We start from the raw sequence: 18,544 nt of genomic DNA on the forward strand, positions 1-18,544 counted from the left end.
TGGATTTGAATAAAATAGTATTTACGGTGACCGATTCTTTGTTTATTTATTATAGTTGTGCCCACCGTAAATACTATTTTTTTCAAATCCAAATTTTTCGACGGCAATAACTCCGCTTCCACTGGTTGGAATTGAACCAAATTTGGTGAGCATCGTTTCTATAGACAGCCCAACACTTTCATGGGGTGAACAGAAAATTTTCAACTTTCTTATTATTTATTTTTATATAATAAATAGAAACTTTCTTGTCCTGTAGCAAAGCGGTTACTGGCTGAAATTGAACCAAATTTTGTGTGTAGGCTAAATTAGGTAACCTAACAATTTTATAAAGTAGCCAGTACGATTTGAGAAAAAAAGTCATTTTTGAAGAGCCCTATTGCTCAGGCCTTTTGCAGACATTCAATCGGACAACGCCATAACATGTCCCATCCGCTCAAACGCAAAACAACCTAACCATTTCAAATCTGCATGACACCGAGTCTCGGTTACTATAAGTAGGCAATTTATTCCAACAAAATCGACGACACAATGCCAGTGGCGAATGAACTAAGAATACGCGGATCAGTAGATAGAATCAGAACGAAACAAAGAGCGGATAACGGCGGCGGTGTACGTGAGCTAAGAATCAACTAAACTTAATTGCGCGAATCCCAATAAATTTGCTTCTTCCGGCAGCTTGTTAGCAGGCATCGAGCCGGGGTGGAGGCCGAAAGTAACGGAGCTCACCTCGGGGTGACCGTCGATGATTTTACGTAAATTGGCAGCAACTGAAAAATCGGAAAAGTGCATTAGCGAAGCAGCCGTCACCGGTTCGTGGTGCCGGCAATAAATTGTCCATGAAGGGGTAATGTGCTCTAAATGCTGATGAAATTGCAAAAAATTTTTGGACGTTGCAATTTTTTTTGCAAAGGGTTTAGAAGCACAGACGTGACACCACATAGATTTATTTATGCAGCTAGCGTGCAAAAGGGTATCATTTCAATAACCTCTTAGTTGTAGATCCGTTACGGTGGCTTTCTGGAGAATTAAGCAATGGCTCAAAATATTTCCAGATTCCTTATCTTGAATGATCGCGACTTACATAAGAACTTTTTAATCCAGATAATTATCATTTCGTTGTTGGTCGCAACAGCAGCAGATCGCTTGTCTCAGTACAGTATCGAATTTACGATATTCATCACATCCACTATTTGCAACAACAGATGTTTTTCCAGCGAGTATACAAACACGTCTTCCTTAACGCGCCACTGGTAAGTGCCCTGCCATGTCGTAAGCACAGTATTATAATTAGGGCAAGTTTTTACAAATTTTTTTTCACAGCTTCCGGCAGCTTCATAAATACTCAGAAGTTATGTAGCATGGTGTTTTAGGCTGTTTAAAGGATTCTTATCTTGTAACTTTTCTCAATTTTTTTCATGAAACTATTTGTAACTTTTTCGATTTTAATGAAACTTTCTGTAAGTTTTTTCGATTCTTCATGCAATTAACTTTTTACTGGAAATATTTGGCTCTGCATGTAAATAGATTGCTTGATTATTTCTGATTTGACGTATACTCAGGCCAGACCGCCGAAAATTATATATTCACCGGATCAATTTTTTGAGACCATCGACTTATTTGAAGTCGCCAACTTGAGTTTTGCTACAGTGCCTTGGATACGGATCGATTCGAGTATCTCATACCCTAATAATTTCAAGGAACTTGTCCACAGATGCAACTTTTTACTGCAACTTTGTGAAAAATAAATGCAATTTTACATGGATTTGAATGCAACAAAAACTTGCCCTAATTCTAATCCATATTCAGTCGAGTCCAGGTCTATAGCATGCAAAGCACCGCGCTACTCACCAACTATCACGTCTTTGCCGTCCACAAGGCCAGCGCCAACCATCTCGTGAGAGATACCGTCAGGAGTGTCTTTTCCGGGAGTAAAAGGAAACTTGATATCATTCAATACGTTATCGGAATTTCTGTATAAGAAAAACACAAACATTTATACATAATTACACAAATACACATACATATGTATATGTATAACCAAGCGAACCAATTATGGCTAAAGCACAGAAGCCTGAAAAACTACCATCTATCTGCAAATAGCGTCGTGCAATCGGGGAAATAGATGACGGCAAAACCATGAGTGAGGTGCAAGGAAGGAAGGCTGTTTATTTTTGTCTGCATTATCCAGTGCCTTGCGGATGGTGCCTTGCGGATGGAGATAAGAAGGATCTGTTACTCCATCGATTCAGCAGCGTCATTTTGCCTCATAAGCTCTTGGTGTGCCAAGGGTCTATGGCGGTGATTCTCAACCAGTGTGCATCTAGTGTGCCGATTGGGCCACTCAGGGAACTAAACGTGCAACAGGGTGCCGCGAGGTCGAAAGGTTGAGAACCACTGGTCCAATGGAATCACGGATACCAGTTTTACAAGCAAGTCTTTGGTCTGAGCCGGACGAAGTTCGTACTTATTATCCACTGAACAAGAATCGGACTCTCTACCATTGCTAGGGCTGGGCAAAATCGAGTACCTGAGTGATTCGATTCTGAATCACGTATTACGCTTCGAATCGAGTATCACTCATTATGACGTCACAACAGAATATACAATGGTAAAGTTCAAATATGTACCTTTCATGCCATCACAAAGAACATAATGCCTGTTATCCGTCAGATTGAAGATACTTTGGCATTTTTTCGACCATACCGATTTCATTGCACTTCTTGACAATGTTGTGGGATGATCATGACTTCGGAAATGTGTTATTTCCAGTAACGTTGGTAGCTTTGTACTATGTCTCGTATGCTGCGACACAAGCAATCAAGGTTTCAAGGCTTCCTCAGTGGACAATAGTATCAAAACTATAATTATTGTTAGTAAATTAACTTTCAGATAAGAGGAGCGTATAATTTCAGTACTCAAAAAAATCGTCTTTTACTACTCGAATCGAATCATTATGCCCAGCCCTAACCATTACACTCTTTCGGTGGCAGTAATTCTAAAACCAAACCCAATCCTTCTAACAATCAACGCCGTTTCCAGGAAAATTGCCAGTGCATAACCCAAGGTCTTGTCACGATGCATTGTCATTTTGCTATTAATCAATTGTCAGATTTTAGAAATTGTAGATACACACGAAATAATTCTTATCAAGTTGAGCCGACAATATTGTTTCTGGTCAATTGAAATGTATCTATTTCAGGTTTTACCCGATGTGCATGACATCATAATAATTGATGATCGAAGACTGGACTGGCAGCATATTACTCGACTCACGATAAAATCACCAAGGTACTCGATTTCGCCGGGCTCTACTGGTAAATGAGCACGAGCAGGCAATACACGGCAGCCGTTCTGCTTGTAGTGTCGAGTAACATCAAGGTTACCTTAAGCGCAAGACGAAATTCATCGTCGTTCCCAGTTTGACAGTAGCAGCGGGTTCTTGTTTTTCAGGCTGTTCCGTAACAACGGCACTGCTCTGCAGCTGAGCCGTGGGCCTAACCTCGGCCTGCATGGCAGTGGTATTAGCGGTAAGCTGAACGACCGGAGCAGGCTGCTGGCTGGGAACGGCCTGAGGCGGTGCGCTGGCCGGAGCTGTCCCAGTGTAGCGGTAGAGTTGTTGTGTGGCGGGGTCGACAAAGTAGCTGGCCGTGTTAGGATCGACTATGTAGTTTCCTGAAAATACAAGGTGTTAAAATATTGATATTTGTGCCTGGAGAGCGTTCGAGCAAAAATATTACCGGCTGGAACGACTCCGCCGATAGGCTGTCCGGTTACTGGATCATAACCTAGGAGCGATAAAATAGTAGAAAATGATGCAAAAAGGATGTGCCACCGACAGCGTTACCTGTGGAAATAGGCATTGTGTGAATGAGATTCCCTTGCGGTACATAAACGACCGGCTGCCCGCCTACGTTCGCGTTTTGTTTTACTGGTGAAGGATCGCCTGGATTATAAAGCAAGTTTTAGACACCGGGCACAGAATATGGCGAATGCGTACAAGTTTCTACCCCAACTTCTCTATCAACATTAACCTAATTCAGATGATGTCATTTCAAAAGGCCAGAAACTTTAGTCGCAATGTCACAGTTTACAAGCTAAACTGAAGTGAACAAAGTCAGACCTATCTCACCGGAATCTGTGCGGGACGAATAAGACGATGTCATAACGTCGCTTTGACCATCCTGAAATAACATATCATCATCACATCAGTTGCATGTTCAATACATTTGTCAATAAGATTGAAGGTATCAAACATAAGCGCAGCGATAATTTTCTGAAAGCTATGGTCAAGGGCGCTAATGCAGGGATGGGCAAACTTTCTAGCTCGCGGGTCGAATTCAACATTTGAATCCATACGCGGGTCACACTATATATACAATTGGGATTATAAACCAAAATGCAATATTGGTATTTGATTATATAGTGAGGATATGGAGATAATAAATATGTATATTTAAAACAAACCAGACATTGATCTCATGATAACTAGGGCTATTTTTTTCACATGTAAAGAAAAGTCCGAATTTTGTCAAAATTGTAGCGTTAGGTCAAAAAATTGTCTGCAAAATTTTTGCAACCTGCCTTTCGTTTGTATCGTAGATATTCGCACTGTCGGTGAACTTATCATTTGACATTTTACAGCTTCTGGTCTACCGTTGTAGACGGCCCAATCCCATTGTCTGCTCATTGTGAATCATAAATGGTCAAATGAAACAATTGGTTGACATAGTGTTATGCTCAACGTACCACAATATCTGCTGCTAAACATTCTTTCTCCATTCTTGCCAAGTTACTTAGTAGGGACAGACACTTTCTACCCAAGAATGTAGGAAAGTATCTTTCGTTGTACTACAACAAATTTCAATTATCTCTACTGTAATGCGTGAAGTAACTAACTACTGGAATTCTTCATAGGTCCAGATTTTGTTAAAATGATGTTTTTTTCATGCAAAATTTGTCAGTTACAAGTCAAAAAAGTTTTTTTTTCCAGGGCAAGCTACTTTGCAAGGACAGACAGTTCCAACCAGAAATGAAGATTACATCTACTCAATTCACATACCGAGGGCAAAATGTTGTCAAAATTAAGTCCCTGTAGTAATTAGATTTTTAGTGAGCATTTTATCAATATTTTTATACGTTTCTTTAGACTTTCTCGGGCTAGCAAAACCGTGTTGCGGGTCGTAGTTTCCCCACACATGACTTATGGCGCTAAAACAATTTTTGAAAACAGATTCAGTTATCATACCGGGGATATTTCCTCAGAATTATGACAATTTCACTCCTGAAGGGATGCAAACATATCCTAGATTTACTTTCAACTTTACAAAATAAAAACTTCAAAGAAGTAGGAGTAGTCTTAAAACTCGAGTAAGTGGAAAGAAGTACTTTGTTCCTTAACGTCTCTGGGCTGTCGGCAGGTCAAAATGACAAAACTCGGCAAGCCTCATAAAAACAAGCAAGTAGAGAGGTGAGTGCATGTAATTTCATGGTTATATTTTGGGTGAAAGTTTCAAACCATGAGATATAATGTATAACTATGTTAGTAACAGAGTATCACGGCTTGAGACTTACTTGCACTACAACTTATGAGGAGTTTTTGATGAGCAAGTACTCTACTTACAGGAAGTACCCTTCAAACCTAACATATCTGCTTGTGGAGAAATTTGAATAAGTACTCCATACTTCTACTCAAGCATGTATGACTAGCATGAAGGACCTCACAATATGTGCATTACAGACAAATCCAACTTATGATTCAATATCTTGCCACATTTACCTACCAATGAATCATCTGGTGACGAATTCATTCCTACTATCACATCACAGTAGAGCAAATATGCGTCAATAATCAGCACGTCCACGCAAATCCAACATGACATTCAGAAATAGCCATCAAGTAAAAGACTCCATTAAAACGTGTGTAAGGATTTTGGCATCAATAATTCAATACAGTATAAGAAAACTTTACGAATTAGCTCTAATCTTGCAATTCACTTGGTCTACAACTACATTTGTCGGCAATATCAAGACTTCATGAAGCTGAAATCATTGCACCTTTGCTACAGGGTAAATAGCACAAAGGCATTAGGTGCTGTGCATATGAACAACAATTATGTCATGCTGTGATAACTACACATTGCTCAATTTCCTTTTGTAAGTTTATTGTTTGCACAATTCATGAAGTCAGACAAAGGTTGTTCATGAGTGTTCAGTTCCTACATCTTCTCTTTGCAGTACAAAATATGTAGGTTCAATTTTTTTGATATGGTATCCTGGCAATCCGGCACAAGTGGTACAGGAGTGAATCATATTTTACCGAAAAGCCCAGGAAGGCGCAATTGATTTCTCTATGGCCTCACCATGATTAGATGTGATGAAGTAGTCTATGGATTGATCTCACATAAGCTCATCTCAACAGCCAATAAATTTAGATCGAGTACCTCAAACACAGACTGTTTCAGACGTACGGTCAACACAATCCGTATTTTCTGACGGAGATGTATTTTACAATGCCGAAGTATTTATTCCATCACACTTGACGAACTTTCAAACTGTTTTAGCACCAGTTCACATATTCAACCACCACTAACCATTATACGGAAAATGCAATTGCAAATATTTACCGGGTTATTTAGGGGCTGGACAGGTTCTGTCGTGACAGGTTGCACGTTACTCTCAGGCACTGTAAGGCTTGTCTGCGTTTCGCTCGTGGCCGCGTCACAGCCATCGGCCTGCAAACAAGACAGTCAACATTGATAGGACACTGAAAACAGGAAGCATGCATAACATATGCGTTATCTATACATACAATATGTAGATATTGCTTAATATATTCCACTCTTCAGCGTTTCAACCGACTCTCATCAGAAGGGAATGTCAGTACTTGAACTTTCAAAGTCCTTATTACGGTAATGGCGTCATAATTGGCGACACTGCAATACTCAGAATCAAATCTAACAGCCCTAGTTGTAAGAACTTGTAACACAGGTAACGGTATGACAGAGATAAATTCGTCTATGCAAATAATTGAAGAGCAACACAGCACTAATGAAATACTCTTTACATTGCTTAGCGTCTTGTCGTTCACGTCTAATTCATCGTCACTCCATTCCCAGTCGCCGTCAGGTGTCTTGTGGAGGCGACCGCTTGATCCCGGGACACGCTTGGGCTGGACAAACAAAATAAATGAATGAGTAGGCTAACGAAGAGACCACTTCATGACACAATTGTGGCAGTGTCCGATGTCTACAAGTGTGAATATTCAGCAGAAGTGGTCAAATTAGCATGTTTTGGTACTCGTATAGTAGATCGAATGCCGTAAATTTCTACTAAATTGCAAGTAGAAGCGGAGATATCCGAGCTACAATCAGAAGTACATCAATGGGAGTCGAGAAGAAAGGTCTGAAAATTACTCAAGAAATTACAAAAAGTAGATTTGGTCAAGCTGTCGCATTATTTCAGCGGTTCATTAGAGCCTGTTATTTGTTGCAGGGCGCATGTTTGTGCCAAACGTAAAATCACTAAGGACACTACAATGAATGAGATAAGTTTTCAAACTTATTTTCAGTTACCGGTACCGTGATACATGGTGTAGCCAGTTTTAATGACAATTTTACCCACGGATGTCATGCAAACATATTCCTAACGTACTTTCTAGTTTACAAAATTTTAGGAGCAAATGGCAAAAAGCTAACAAGTTTTACCTAAAAAACTGTTTCCCGGAAGTGGAATTAGCAGATGCTTACCGTTTTCCCTCTGTCTTTCAGAGTGGGAGCAATGGACAGTAGATGTTGTACCAGGTATTCTCGCGGTTTCGATTTCTTAAAGAATGGATCTTTCAGAAGTTGCGTGGCGGTGGGCCTGCAGGCGGACAAAGCACAGAGAATTAATAAGATACCTTTATGGTTCAGTTACATCAAGTACATTCTACAGTCATATATTCAGCCGTCGGCAGCAGAAATTAACAAAGATTCGTTGCCAGGCACCGACCTCTTGGCGGGGTCTTTCTGTAAACAGCTTTCGATCATCTTCCGAAACTGTTTCCCGTACTTTTTGACCTTGTTCTTATCCTCGACCGAAGTCTCCAAACTGGGCGGATCGTTTTGCAAGGTTAGCATCAAAACCTGTCAATTTACATTCGACTCTTCACAATTCCAGAGTAGGGTGGGGTATTTAAAAAAAGGACAGTTCATTTAGTCAGTACCGACAATCCGTTATCCCAAGACATCAGATGATCGTAAATTATATCTACTATTTCAAGGTGCTCAAGAAAGTTTTGCTCACTTGTACTACCTACTTATGTGGTTACTTCCACTTTATTCCAAAGATTTCAGGCAAAACGACTTGATATTTTCAAATATTTTGGACATGCAGTAAAGTATGAAGTAATTTTGGGATGTTTGCATCACTTTTACAAGTAAGATTATTACAACAGCTAGGCAGAAGAGCTCTGTATCCAGGTAATTGACATTCAAGACAATGTTAATTCCGTGAATTCTTGACATATTTGTACCAAGCAGCAACAAGTTATACTACCACAACCAACGTAGAGATTCACAAAACACAAACTTAAGTCATTTTCATATCACAATCCAGCATAATAATATAATTTGAAGGATCAAGTGATTCCGATGTTCACAAACCCGTCGGTCAAACGACGTACCTTCATAGGAGGAAATTTATGATAAGGAGCCTTGCCGGTCGCCAACTCAATCGCAGTAATCCCAAAGCTCCATATATCGGCTTTGAAGTCGTACCCGCTGGCAGCCTGCAAAAACGCAGACCGTGATTGATTGCACAAAACGTACGGAAATACCACAGAAGTAGCCTACCAGAAAAACATCGACTCCAATTATTCACAAACGCAGAGAATAAGCGCAAGAAGAATAAAAGTTTGCTTTCATCACAACATCCATTGCAAGAACAGATATATTTAAACTCAAGACTTTTCGGGTGCCTCTTATCAAGAGTTGACTGTACACCAAAGTTTGCCATTGTTACAATAAGAATTCGATGGTAAGCAATTTTGATTGTCACATCATGGTTTGACTTTGAATCTGTTCGACTCATGACAAATAGAAGCAATCGAAAGTTTTGTATCATGAACAAGCTAAATAAGATTTATTATAAAGTTCTGATGTACCTGTTCCATGACTTCAGGAGCCATCCAGCACGGCGTGCCTACAAAGGTATGCCTTGTGCGGTCTCTCGATAGGTCGCCGCTGGTGGCCACAAACGAACTGACGCCAAAATCTGCAAGTTGAATGGTGCCATCCTCACCAAGCAGTACATTGCCAGCTTTCACATCCCTGAGGTGGGAATACAAGAAATTAATCAGAGAATGGACGAATGCCGAGGCATCAAAAAATGATCCGCGAGATATTTATGAAGCTTTTAGCTTTGCTTGCACACCGAAAATCAAGTAAATCTTACATTTGTAGCTGTAAACATACAATATTTCACATTCACGAACGGATATTTTCAACACAACACCGTCATATAGAATATGGTTTTTCCCAGGCAAGCCCAATTTTCATTTGAGATTACCATAAATCAGCGAGACCAACAGATATTGTAACAACTTTTGGGAGATGGATTAAGTAATTCAAATGGATGATCCGTTAAAACCTCTCCAAATTGATTAGAGAATAATAAGCCTGCTGACAGCCTTGGTATAGTAATTGATGTTTTAGAGGTATTGATCAAAGCATTCAACTAATATGACATCTTCCCGTCGATCATACTCTTGAACGGGAATATACCAGAGGTTAGCAAGCCATTATGAGGTAACAACAATGACAGAGGTTTGAAACGTTGGCTGATACTGTAAAATGAATCCTTTTTGGAGAAAAATGATCCTTCGAGCGGATGGTTTATTGAATGGAGCATAAGTTGCGTTTCAGTCGAACTACAGCGATATGTTATAGAGCATGCCAAACCAAGATTCATTTGCCTTTGAGCCGTTTAGTATCCCTCCCATTTTTGGGTATGAATACTTCACATTCTTATGTTATGAAGCATTTATCATTGTTATGCCTTGTCATTAGTCATACTGCTCAGGTGTTTAAAATCAGATCATTACAAAATCACTTTACCTTCGTTGGCAGTTGCACCAAAATAAAATTGCTTTTTGTAATTAGCCTATCACCACTAAACATCAAGTCAACACTCCCTTCTGTCGTTCTAACGCACAGACATCATACCTATTCAAGCTCATTGTTGTAATATTACTGTTTTGTTGCATGTCATTTGGTCCAATGAGGTCGATAGGTCATACTAAACTCGAACGTACACTGTGATCTGAGTACATCCACGAAGAGTAAGGTGACAAAATGTGCCGATTTCCTAGCTCAGGGGTGCTGCAACCTTTTTGATAAACGGGTCAAATTTAAATAACGCCTTGAAACTTTGGGTCACACAGAGGCTTTCTCCTGTTACCAGGCCCACCATTTCATTAGGAATTGGTAACGGTGAGAATTGAAAAAAAAAAAAATTTGGTATCGGACTACCGGTACTAATTGTGAATACAAATAGAGAGTGGCTTAAAAAATTATTTCAAATAATCGAAATTTTTTTGTGAAATAAATATGATTAATTGATTATGCTAAGTCAAATTAATATTTTAGTGATTTCAGTATTGTTTTGGACCCAGACTCATAGCACACTTTAGCTTGGCGGGAACGAAATGTCAGACTCGGATGTAAATTAGGACCCCATTATCCAAAACCATTCAAAATTGGCACTTCTTCACGGGACGTACAACTTTTGCATACGGGCCGCCATTTGCAAACCCCTAGCTGAATATAAGTAATTACAAACCATTCCAATTCATCCAATGTAGGGGCGCCAGAGATCTACTTATAATGACTTCTTCATATTAAATATGTGCATCACGTCAACACCATTCAGTATGGAAAACTTTCAGTTATTCCACATAAAAACCTCCAGACATGAAATCCCGCCTACTAAGAGAAAATTTCCATTCAAACTTGGGAGTTCCCCCAGCGGTGTTTCGTCTATTTACTCAATAAGTCATCTATTTGTAACATAACACAGTACTCCGAATTTGAACAGAACATTCACTTTCCTATTCTGCGACCAATAGAAGCATATGTTTTGATGATTACGTAACATTTGAATAGCTGATCAGTCATATGGTATATAAGGTTTTAATCCAATCTTGTGGGGGTAAATAATAAAAATAGAGCGACTAATAGCTGATTCACTAAACAGTACAAGCAACAATATCCACAGAATATGGTTTATTGGTGACTTAGATATTTTTCTGAAGTCTGATATATGGCTCGAGTCACCTGACATATTGGTCAGGCTCTTAACAAAGTTCCCTAGTTCATCAATGTAATTTGAATATTGTGATGAACGAATAACAGATATATATTGACATTTGAACAAACAGAGAATGCTTGTAATGTAACAATAATTTGAATAGCATGACAAACTCAAATGTAATTCCTGGTTCGAAATTATATTTTGGAAGAATGAGCATGGGTGTGTTCAAGGCCATAATTTATCGTATTGTCCACCATGCATTTTAACATTTTAGTTGGTGAAAATTGACAATTGAAATAAGTGCTTCAGCTACAACCACAAAAAGTAGGTGAGTTTGGTAGAAGTCTAAATAGGGGAGTTCACTAAGTAGGACTAGATCCCGACGAATTCTTCAACAAAATGGGCAATAACTCACAAAACTAAATTCCATTATTATGATTATGGGATCACTCTATATCTACTATCTTTATGAGCCCATTGTTCGAAATCATTGGTTGAAGCTTAGCTTGGATAGGAGAATTTAATGAGTAGAACCCCGAAGAGGTGCCCACACAGCACATACACACAATGGCAATAAATTACAGAATTACCTCATTCTCTGAAACTATTATTTCAGAGAACCATTTCAATCATACAAACACCACAAACTGTCTGCCTTCATCTAACACACTTCTGGAAAAACTGTTAGAATGTCATCCTAAAATTAAAGATCATTTTTTCAGTTTAGAAAATTTCAACAGAAAGAATATTAAAAAAGCATCCAAATCATGCAAACACTACGAACTGTCAGCCAGTACCAAAGACATACACTTCCCGTGCAAAACTTTGAAAAATCATCTGAAAATTTGAGATCGTTTTTCCAGAATGAGTGGTTTTGAAACAAATTTGAACAAGTCATTTCAAAAACACATTCTAATCATAGAAACACCGCAAATTGTCAGCTTACACCCAAGAAATACAATTCTGCAAAAACTTCATTATTAAAAATTCATACTAAAATTCCAGATCATTATTCCACAGAAGTGATTACACACGTCATAGCGAAAAATGCAGCCCTCCTCATAACCGACGTGTCACAATACAATGCACATATCAGTTCTATCACCTGTGGATTTGCCCATTTTTGTGCAAGTACTCCAGCCCTTTTAGAGTTTCTCGCAATATAGTCGCAATGACCCCCTCATCTAGAATCCCGGCCCGCACGTCACCGTCGATCTGTTGTGTCAATTGTTCTCGGTGTTTCAGGATGTCAAGCACAGATCCTGCAACCATACAATCAATCAAATGGGTGATATTGAAACTGGTTAATAACGACATGTCTATATTTTTAAAATGGCACAGAGAACCAGCTAACCTAATAAACTAGCCTATCCTTTAGAGGAGTGAGATAGAGTGTGAAGTGATGAGAGAAAAAAAAACTTTCCCTTAGAGAAGGGGTGGGCAAACTACTGCCTGCAACTGCAATACCGTTTGTGCGGCCCGTGAAAGCCTCGAAAACCGTAGAAATATTGATAAAATGCATACTAAAAATCTAATTATTGCGGGTACTTGATCAAACTTTCTTAATATATTTCAACGTGACAATGACAAGTTACAATCTTGCCCGTTACCATTTTATTTTTGATAATTTCATGCATTTTGAAAGGTTTCAATTGCTAAACATCAGAGAAAGTGGAACGTAAATGACTCTATTCGGACCATGAGCGTGATTTTAGATTGGCCAACACGAGCAAGTTCATTACTTTTGGTTTTGTACTTGGAAAAACCGATTCGAGAGTGCGTTAGATAGATTTGTTTTTTTTTGTAAGTGTAGAAGTATTTATATTTATAACATGTAGATATTGTAGAAGCGTATTTGAAGGTAACATGGTTACGATGCTGTCAGTATTGCGTGTCCTGGAGTTAAACCAAAAGTACAATCGTCCCTAATTTTGACAATTTGACCAGCTTATAAATGCTCGTCAACGTTGTCATCAAATCAATATCTGGTTTGTTTTAAATATACAAATACATACATATTATTTCCATGTCGTCGGTCACTATATAATCAAATACCAACATTGAATTTTAGCTTAGTATCCCAATTTTATATGCTGCAGCCCACGAATGGATTCAAATATTGAATGCGGCCCGCGAGCTAAAAAGTTTGCCCACTCCTGCCTTAGAGGCAGGATCTTGATGCTTTGCATTTCTGCCAATTGCGATGATATTGACATAACACGTAATTGATAAAATGAACTTCCAACTTTGATGGGTGGTATTGCGATTAACTCACTACGTACAAAATATTAGGCTAACATTCACAGTAACAATATAACGAATTAATCGCACAAGTAAACTTTTACCGTTAATTGGGATGAGGCTTAGTGTTGCAGCGCATATGTATTATCCTGTTTATAATTTGGTCCAATATATCTAATCTCCCTACAACATAATCAATTCCCTATCAAAGATAGTAATAAAGTGCGTAAATAGTAATCAATGAGATCCGAACTCCCAATGGTACAGAACTTCCAGATCCAGGGATTTGTAAATAACGTTTAGTAGATTGAGGGACGATAAGTTGTCTGTTGTCATAATCTAATAGTCGATTTTCATAAGCATAATTTAAAATACCGTTATAACGTGGACACTTCATCAAAATGTGTATTAGCATATTATGCATTAGCCTACATTTTACATATACTGTTATAAGATTTGCTTTTCATACAAGCCTTGACAATTGAAATTCATTGCTAGAAGATGGTATAATATTCAAAAACTTACTCAGAAAGACAATTTTCTGACAATTTTCTAAGCCATTTTTGTGTTAAAAATTGCAGCTGAACATTTCAACATCAGTCAACGATAGGGATCAATATTGACGTACATACAATAATATTCAAGAAGTTGTGAATCTGACTAAATCCTTACCTCTGGCCAGAAGCTTCATGACAAGCCAAACTTCGCTTTTGACAACAAACGCCTTATAAAAAGTCACTAGATTAGGATGGTTGCACTGGCTCATTGCTTGAATTTCTTTCTGAAATAAAGAAGTTACTGAAAAATCCAAATAATCAGATGTATGCAAGTTGAAATTCACAACTCACAAGTAGATCATCATCCTGGTTCGTTTGCTCCAGCTGTATCCTCTTGATGGCACACATTTCCTTTCTTGGTTTACAGAAGGCTGCTTGTACAACAGCAGTAGCTCCATGTCCTGAACAAAAACGCCACTATTCATATTCATATCCCTATTGACATTGAAACATAGTCAATTTTTTCAGATGCGTCGGGTCGACAATGGCATCAAATAATTCCTGCGCAATTGTTAGACACCATCATATGAACTAACATCATCAAAATATGAGAAATTCCTAAATTATCAAGAGTTGAACTTGCATCTGTAATTTAGAAGATTATATAATTGACTGAGAAACAAGTCGTCTCGGTATAGTCGCCTAGTCGGTTTACCATGCTGAGAAAGAGTAGTGATCATTTTCTTCAATTATAAATTAAAGAACAGAAGCCATTTTGTCCCTTACGTATTATAGTCTCTGCATTACTTTTCATTCAGTGTGCATGCCTCTTATCTACTTCCCCTAGAGGGCTAAGGTGGGTGTCTGGTCTCAAAGGCTACTCCAAGTTGTTTCGACACCTTCTAATCTTTTCATTGTATCGCAGTCTTGTGATGTTTTGAAACGATGAAAATATTAATAAACCTGATTGATTGACCCGACCTCCTCTTGTACCCCGGCGACGGCAAAAACTCAGCAAACCAGCTGCTTACAATCGACATGGTACAGATTCTGAGCGGGCAATAGCTTACCAATAACCTCCTGCAGTTCGTAATCGTCTTTCAAGGTAGGCCATGCAACATCTTCACGAACAGACGTCATACTTTTCGACTAGCAATATTTCACATATCTTGCCAAGAACACGCAACGCAGAAAATTTCGGCTTTGACGCAGTCAATTCCAGGTTTTAACCGGCGATTCTATCAACGCCGCACCTTCCGACGTGAAACCAGCTGACTGACGGCAGCTGACGAATGAAACGCAATGACTACGAGACCAACTGCTGAGATATCCAGATACTTCGGTTATAAACGGTTTTTCATCGCATCGAGATTCGGGAACCGGCGCTGAGAGAGAGTGTGTGAGAGAGAGAGAGAGAGAGCATCTTTATTCGTATACATTACATATAAACAAAAATGTTACAGTGAAATACGACATGTAAGGTAGACGGGAGGCTCGATATGACAAAGTCTTCAGAGCCGAGCCATCCAGGACGGGAGCAATATTCAGTCGATAACTAATAAATAAAAAATAATGAAAAACTAACTAAAGAGACCCGAAGATGACTTGATGGAGAGGAAGATTGGGAGAGAGAGAGAGAGAGAAAGAGAGAGAGAGAGAGAGAGAGAAAGAGAGAGAGAGAGAGAGAGAAAGAGAGAGAGAGAGAGAGAGAGAGAGAGAGAGAGAGTCCTTACATGTAAAAACTACTGGATCACAAAAATGCGCAATTAGAGCTAGTACTGGAACAACTCCCTTTAAAATATGTACTGTCACGGTGGTTTTCCGCCTGTATCTATGATATCGTCACACATGACTGCCTCGCAGAATGAGGGCAAATGGGAATATATTGGGAATCTATAGGTAGGCCTACTACATAGGCGCTCAGTAAGTGGTACTTCTACTTTTTGGAAGTACTCAAGTTGCTGACTACTTTGACCTCTGGTACTTACTCAAGTAGATAGATGATATGCGGAAACTTGAAATCGCCAAATTTATGTATCAGTTCCACTGCGGTCGTTGTCCCAAATATTTCAATGACTTATTTACCTCGAAATCAAAAAGCGCACAAGTACAACACACGCGCGTCCACGTCGTCCAAATATCATATGATCGACCGACAAGATCATCGCTCCATCAAATATGCCGGGCCCGATGTGTAGAACAGTATCCCGCCGGACATCCGACAGTTGACAATAAGCATGCAGAGGTGGTCAAAGTAGTCAAGAAAGCTACTCAAGTAGAAGTAGAAGTAGCGACGACAAAATCTACTCAAGTACGAGTAGGAGTACTTCTTCCATGAGCAACCTAAAACTACTTGAAGTAGAAGTAGAATTGACTGACTTTAAATCTACTCAAGTAAGTAGGTAGTTGTGAAAACGATAGTACTTCGTTCACATGGATTGTCAAAAAGGTGCAAATCGAGCTATGCGAAAGGTGCCGAGCTTGATTCAAATTGTTGCATACCACGAGGCATCCAATTTTCGACAGCAAAAGCATTCGTCCGCATCATGGGATAAAAATGATAGTATTGATATGGAAATGCGATACTATAATCCTCTCTTTACTCGAACAGCACGTTTTAGAAAATATCATGGTATGGCGCCCTCCCCCATATTATAAGGCCTGTAGTTTTGTCGAAGACCAGTACGTAGAAGTTGTATAGGATACGGTGTAAACACTTTGCGCGATTAGTAAACGTTATTAAAAAAATATGCCGTATCGTAAAAATGCAATACTGTGTAGCTTTATTTCCGGAAATTAAAGGCATTACTACACTTGCTTTTATACTTTAACATGTATGTTTTCCAAACAAAAGAACTGATATTAATTAGAAGTTAAAGTATATGATACTGGGAGTTGAAAATGAAATATAAATACTACTTCTAAAAGCGGAACTTGTATTTGATGTCGTTAGTCCAGAAAGTCTCCAAGGCTGGTATGCTAAAACAGCTCTAAAACTTTTCCAGATTAGGACTCGCCATGAACTGCTAGATTACGATATGATAAGAAAATGCTAGATTGCGAAACATCAGTTTCAAACGGTATGATGAGATATAATATTATATTATGTGATGAAATATTTGATATGGCGAAGGGCGACAATGCGATGTGAACGTAACCACGCCACCCCGCTACCTAAATTATATTCACCGATGCTATCGTGAAATACTACTGGTCACCCCGTATCTACTGCACGCGAAGCGCGACGAAAATTCTGGGCTTTACTCAAATGTTATGAAAATTAAATGTTGATGCTCCGTGAAAACAGCCCCGAAATTCCTTAGGCCATCTTCCTGTTTGGGAGATTAAACTACTTCTACTTGACAAACTGAAAATAGCGAAAAGTAAGTAAGTAGATAACCAAATATTACGAAGAAGAAGTATCGAAAATCAGATCTACTTGAGTAAGTACCAGAAGTAGAGGAAAACTACTTGAGTACTTCGAAAAAGTAGAAGTACTTCGTTACTGACCACCTCTGCAAGCATGTCCACATTCAAGCAATTACTACTAAATGAATATTAGTCCATCCTCAAGATTACCAGAGCACGACTGACGTAGCGATCTTGCCTTCCATGACATGCCATCCATTTCTTGTTGCTTGCTTTTTTTCTGTACTATCTTCTTTACTTTTCATTCAGTGTGCATGTGCATGCCTCCTTTTTACATCGCATAGGCCAAGGTGGGTATCTGATACCATAGACCACTCCAAGTCGCTTCGATGCCTTCCTATCTTTTCATTGTATCGCATTTTTGTGGTGTATTGGAACCGATAAAATTGCTAATAAACCAATGATGAGGATGATGATGATGAGATCTGATTTTCTCTACTTCTACTTCGTAATATTTTGTGATCTACTTACTTACTTTTTGCAATTTTCAGTTTTTCAAGTAGAAGAAGTGTAATACCCCAATGCGAAAGACAGCCTGAGGAATTTCGGGGCTGTTTTCACGGAGTACCAACATTTAATATTAATAAAAGTCAGGTAAAGGCCAGAAATTTTGTTGGGCTTCGCGCACACTATTCATGGAGTGACAAATATGTTTTTACGAAAGTATCAGTGAATATAATTTAGGTACCGGATTGCTTGGTTCCGTTCTCACCGCATTGTCGCCTATATCAAATATTTCAGCACAGTAAATATGGCCCACCATAACGTTTGAAATTGCCGTTTCACAATCTAGCAATTACCTACTATATCGTAATCTAGCAGCCAATGTCGTGTCCTGCTAATCGAGAAAACCCAGCTTTTTTAACGTTATACCTGTTTTAGAAGATCACCTTTGAAGATTTATCGAGAAAAGATATGAAATATATTTCCGCTTTTTAGAAGTGGTATTTGTATTTCACTTTCAATTCTGAGTATCATACTTTGAGTTCCATTTACTTTCAGTTCTTTTGTCTGCATAACACACATGTTGAAGCATAAAAGCAAGCGTGGCAATGCTTCTATTTTCCGAAAACATAGGTACACTAAAT

At 38.8% G+C, this 18,544-nt stretch overlaps 1 protein-coding gene across 1 annotated transcript; it reads right to left on the bottom strand.

The window, feature by feature from the left end:
• Positions 1 to 485: 485 nt before the first annotated feature.
• LOC145452658 (serine/threonine-protein kinase OSR1-like) lies at positions 486 to 15,339 on the bottom strand. The gene is made up of 16 exons (XM_080330833.1): positions 15,098 to 15,339; positions 14,379 to 14,488; positions 14,203 to 14,311; positions 12,395 to 12,551; positions 9,143 to 9,308; positions 8,663 to 8,767; positions 7,990 to 8,123; positions 7,746 to 7,860; positions 7,064 to 7,168; positions 6,624 to 6,731; positions 4,130 to 4,181; positions 3,845 to 3,943; positions 3,738 to 3,785; positions 3,384 to 3,672; positions 1,849 to 1,970; positions 486 to 767 (listed from the first exon to the last, which is right to left on the bottom strand). The coding sequence occupies exons 1-16, from the start codon at positions 15,165 to 15,167 to the stop codon at positions 619 to 621; spliced, it is 1,938 nt and encodes a 645-aa protein (XP_080186959.1). The 5' UTR covers positions 15,168 to 15,339; the 3' UTR covers positions 486 to 618.
• Between the last annotated feature and the right edge of the window lie 3,205 nt (positions 15,340 to 18,544).

This window comes from Botryllus schlosseri, chromosome 12 (assembly GCF_051294905.1).
Source record: "Botryllus schlosseri isolate E-star chromosome 12, Bs_hap1, whole genome shotgun sequence".
NCBI classification, from domain to species: Eukaryota; Metazoa; Chordata; class Ascidiacea; order Stolidobranchia; family Styelidae; genus Botryllus; species Botryllus schlosseri.

Excerpts from the sequence above, each read along its gene's own strand:
- LOC145452658 (XM_080330833.1), bottom strand. The coding sequence starts at position 15,167 with ATGACGTCTGTTCGTGAAGATGTTGCATGGCCTACCTTGAAAGACGAT. Across the intron at positions 3,944-4,129 it reads TTCGTCCCGCACAGATTCCG|GCGATCCTTCACCAGTAAAA; the intron begins GTGAGATAGGTC and ends TTTATAATCCAG. Across the intron at positions 3,786-3,844 it reads CACAATGCCTATTTCCACAG|GTTATGATCCAGTAACCGGA; the intron begins GTAACGCTGTCG and ends TATCGCTCCTAG.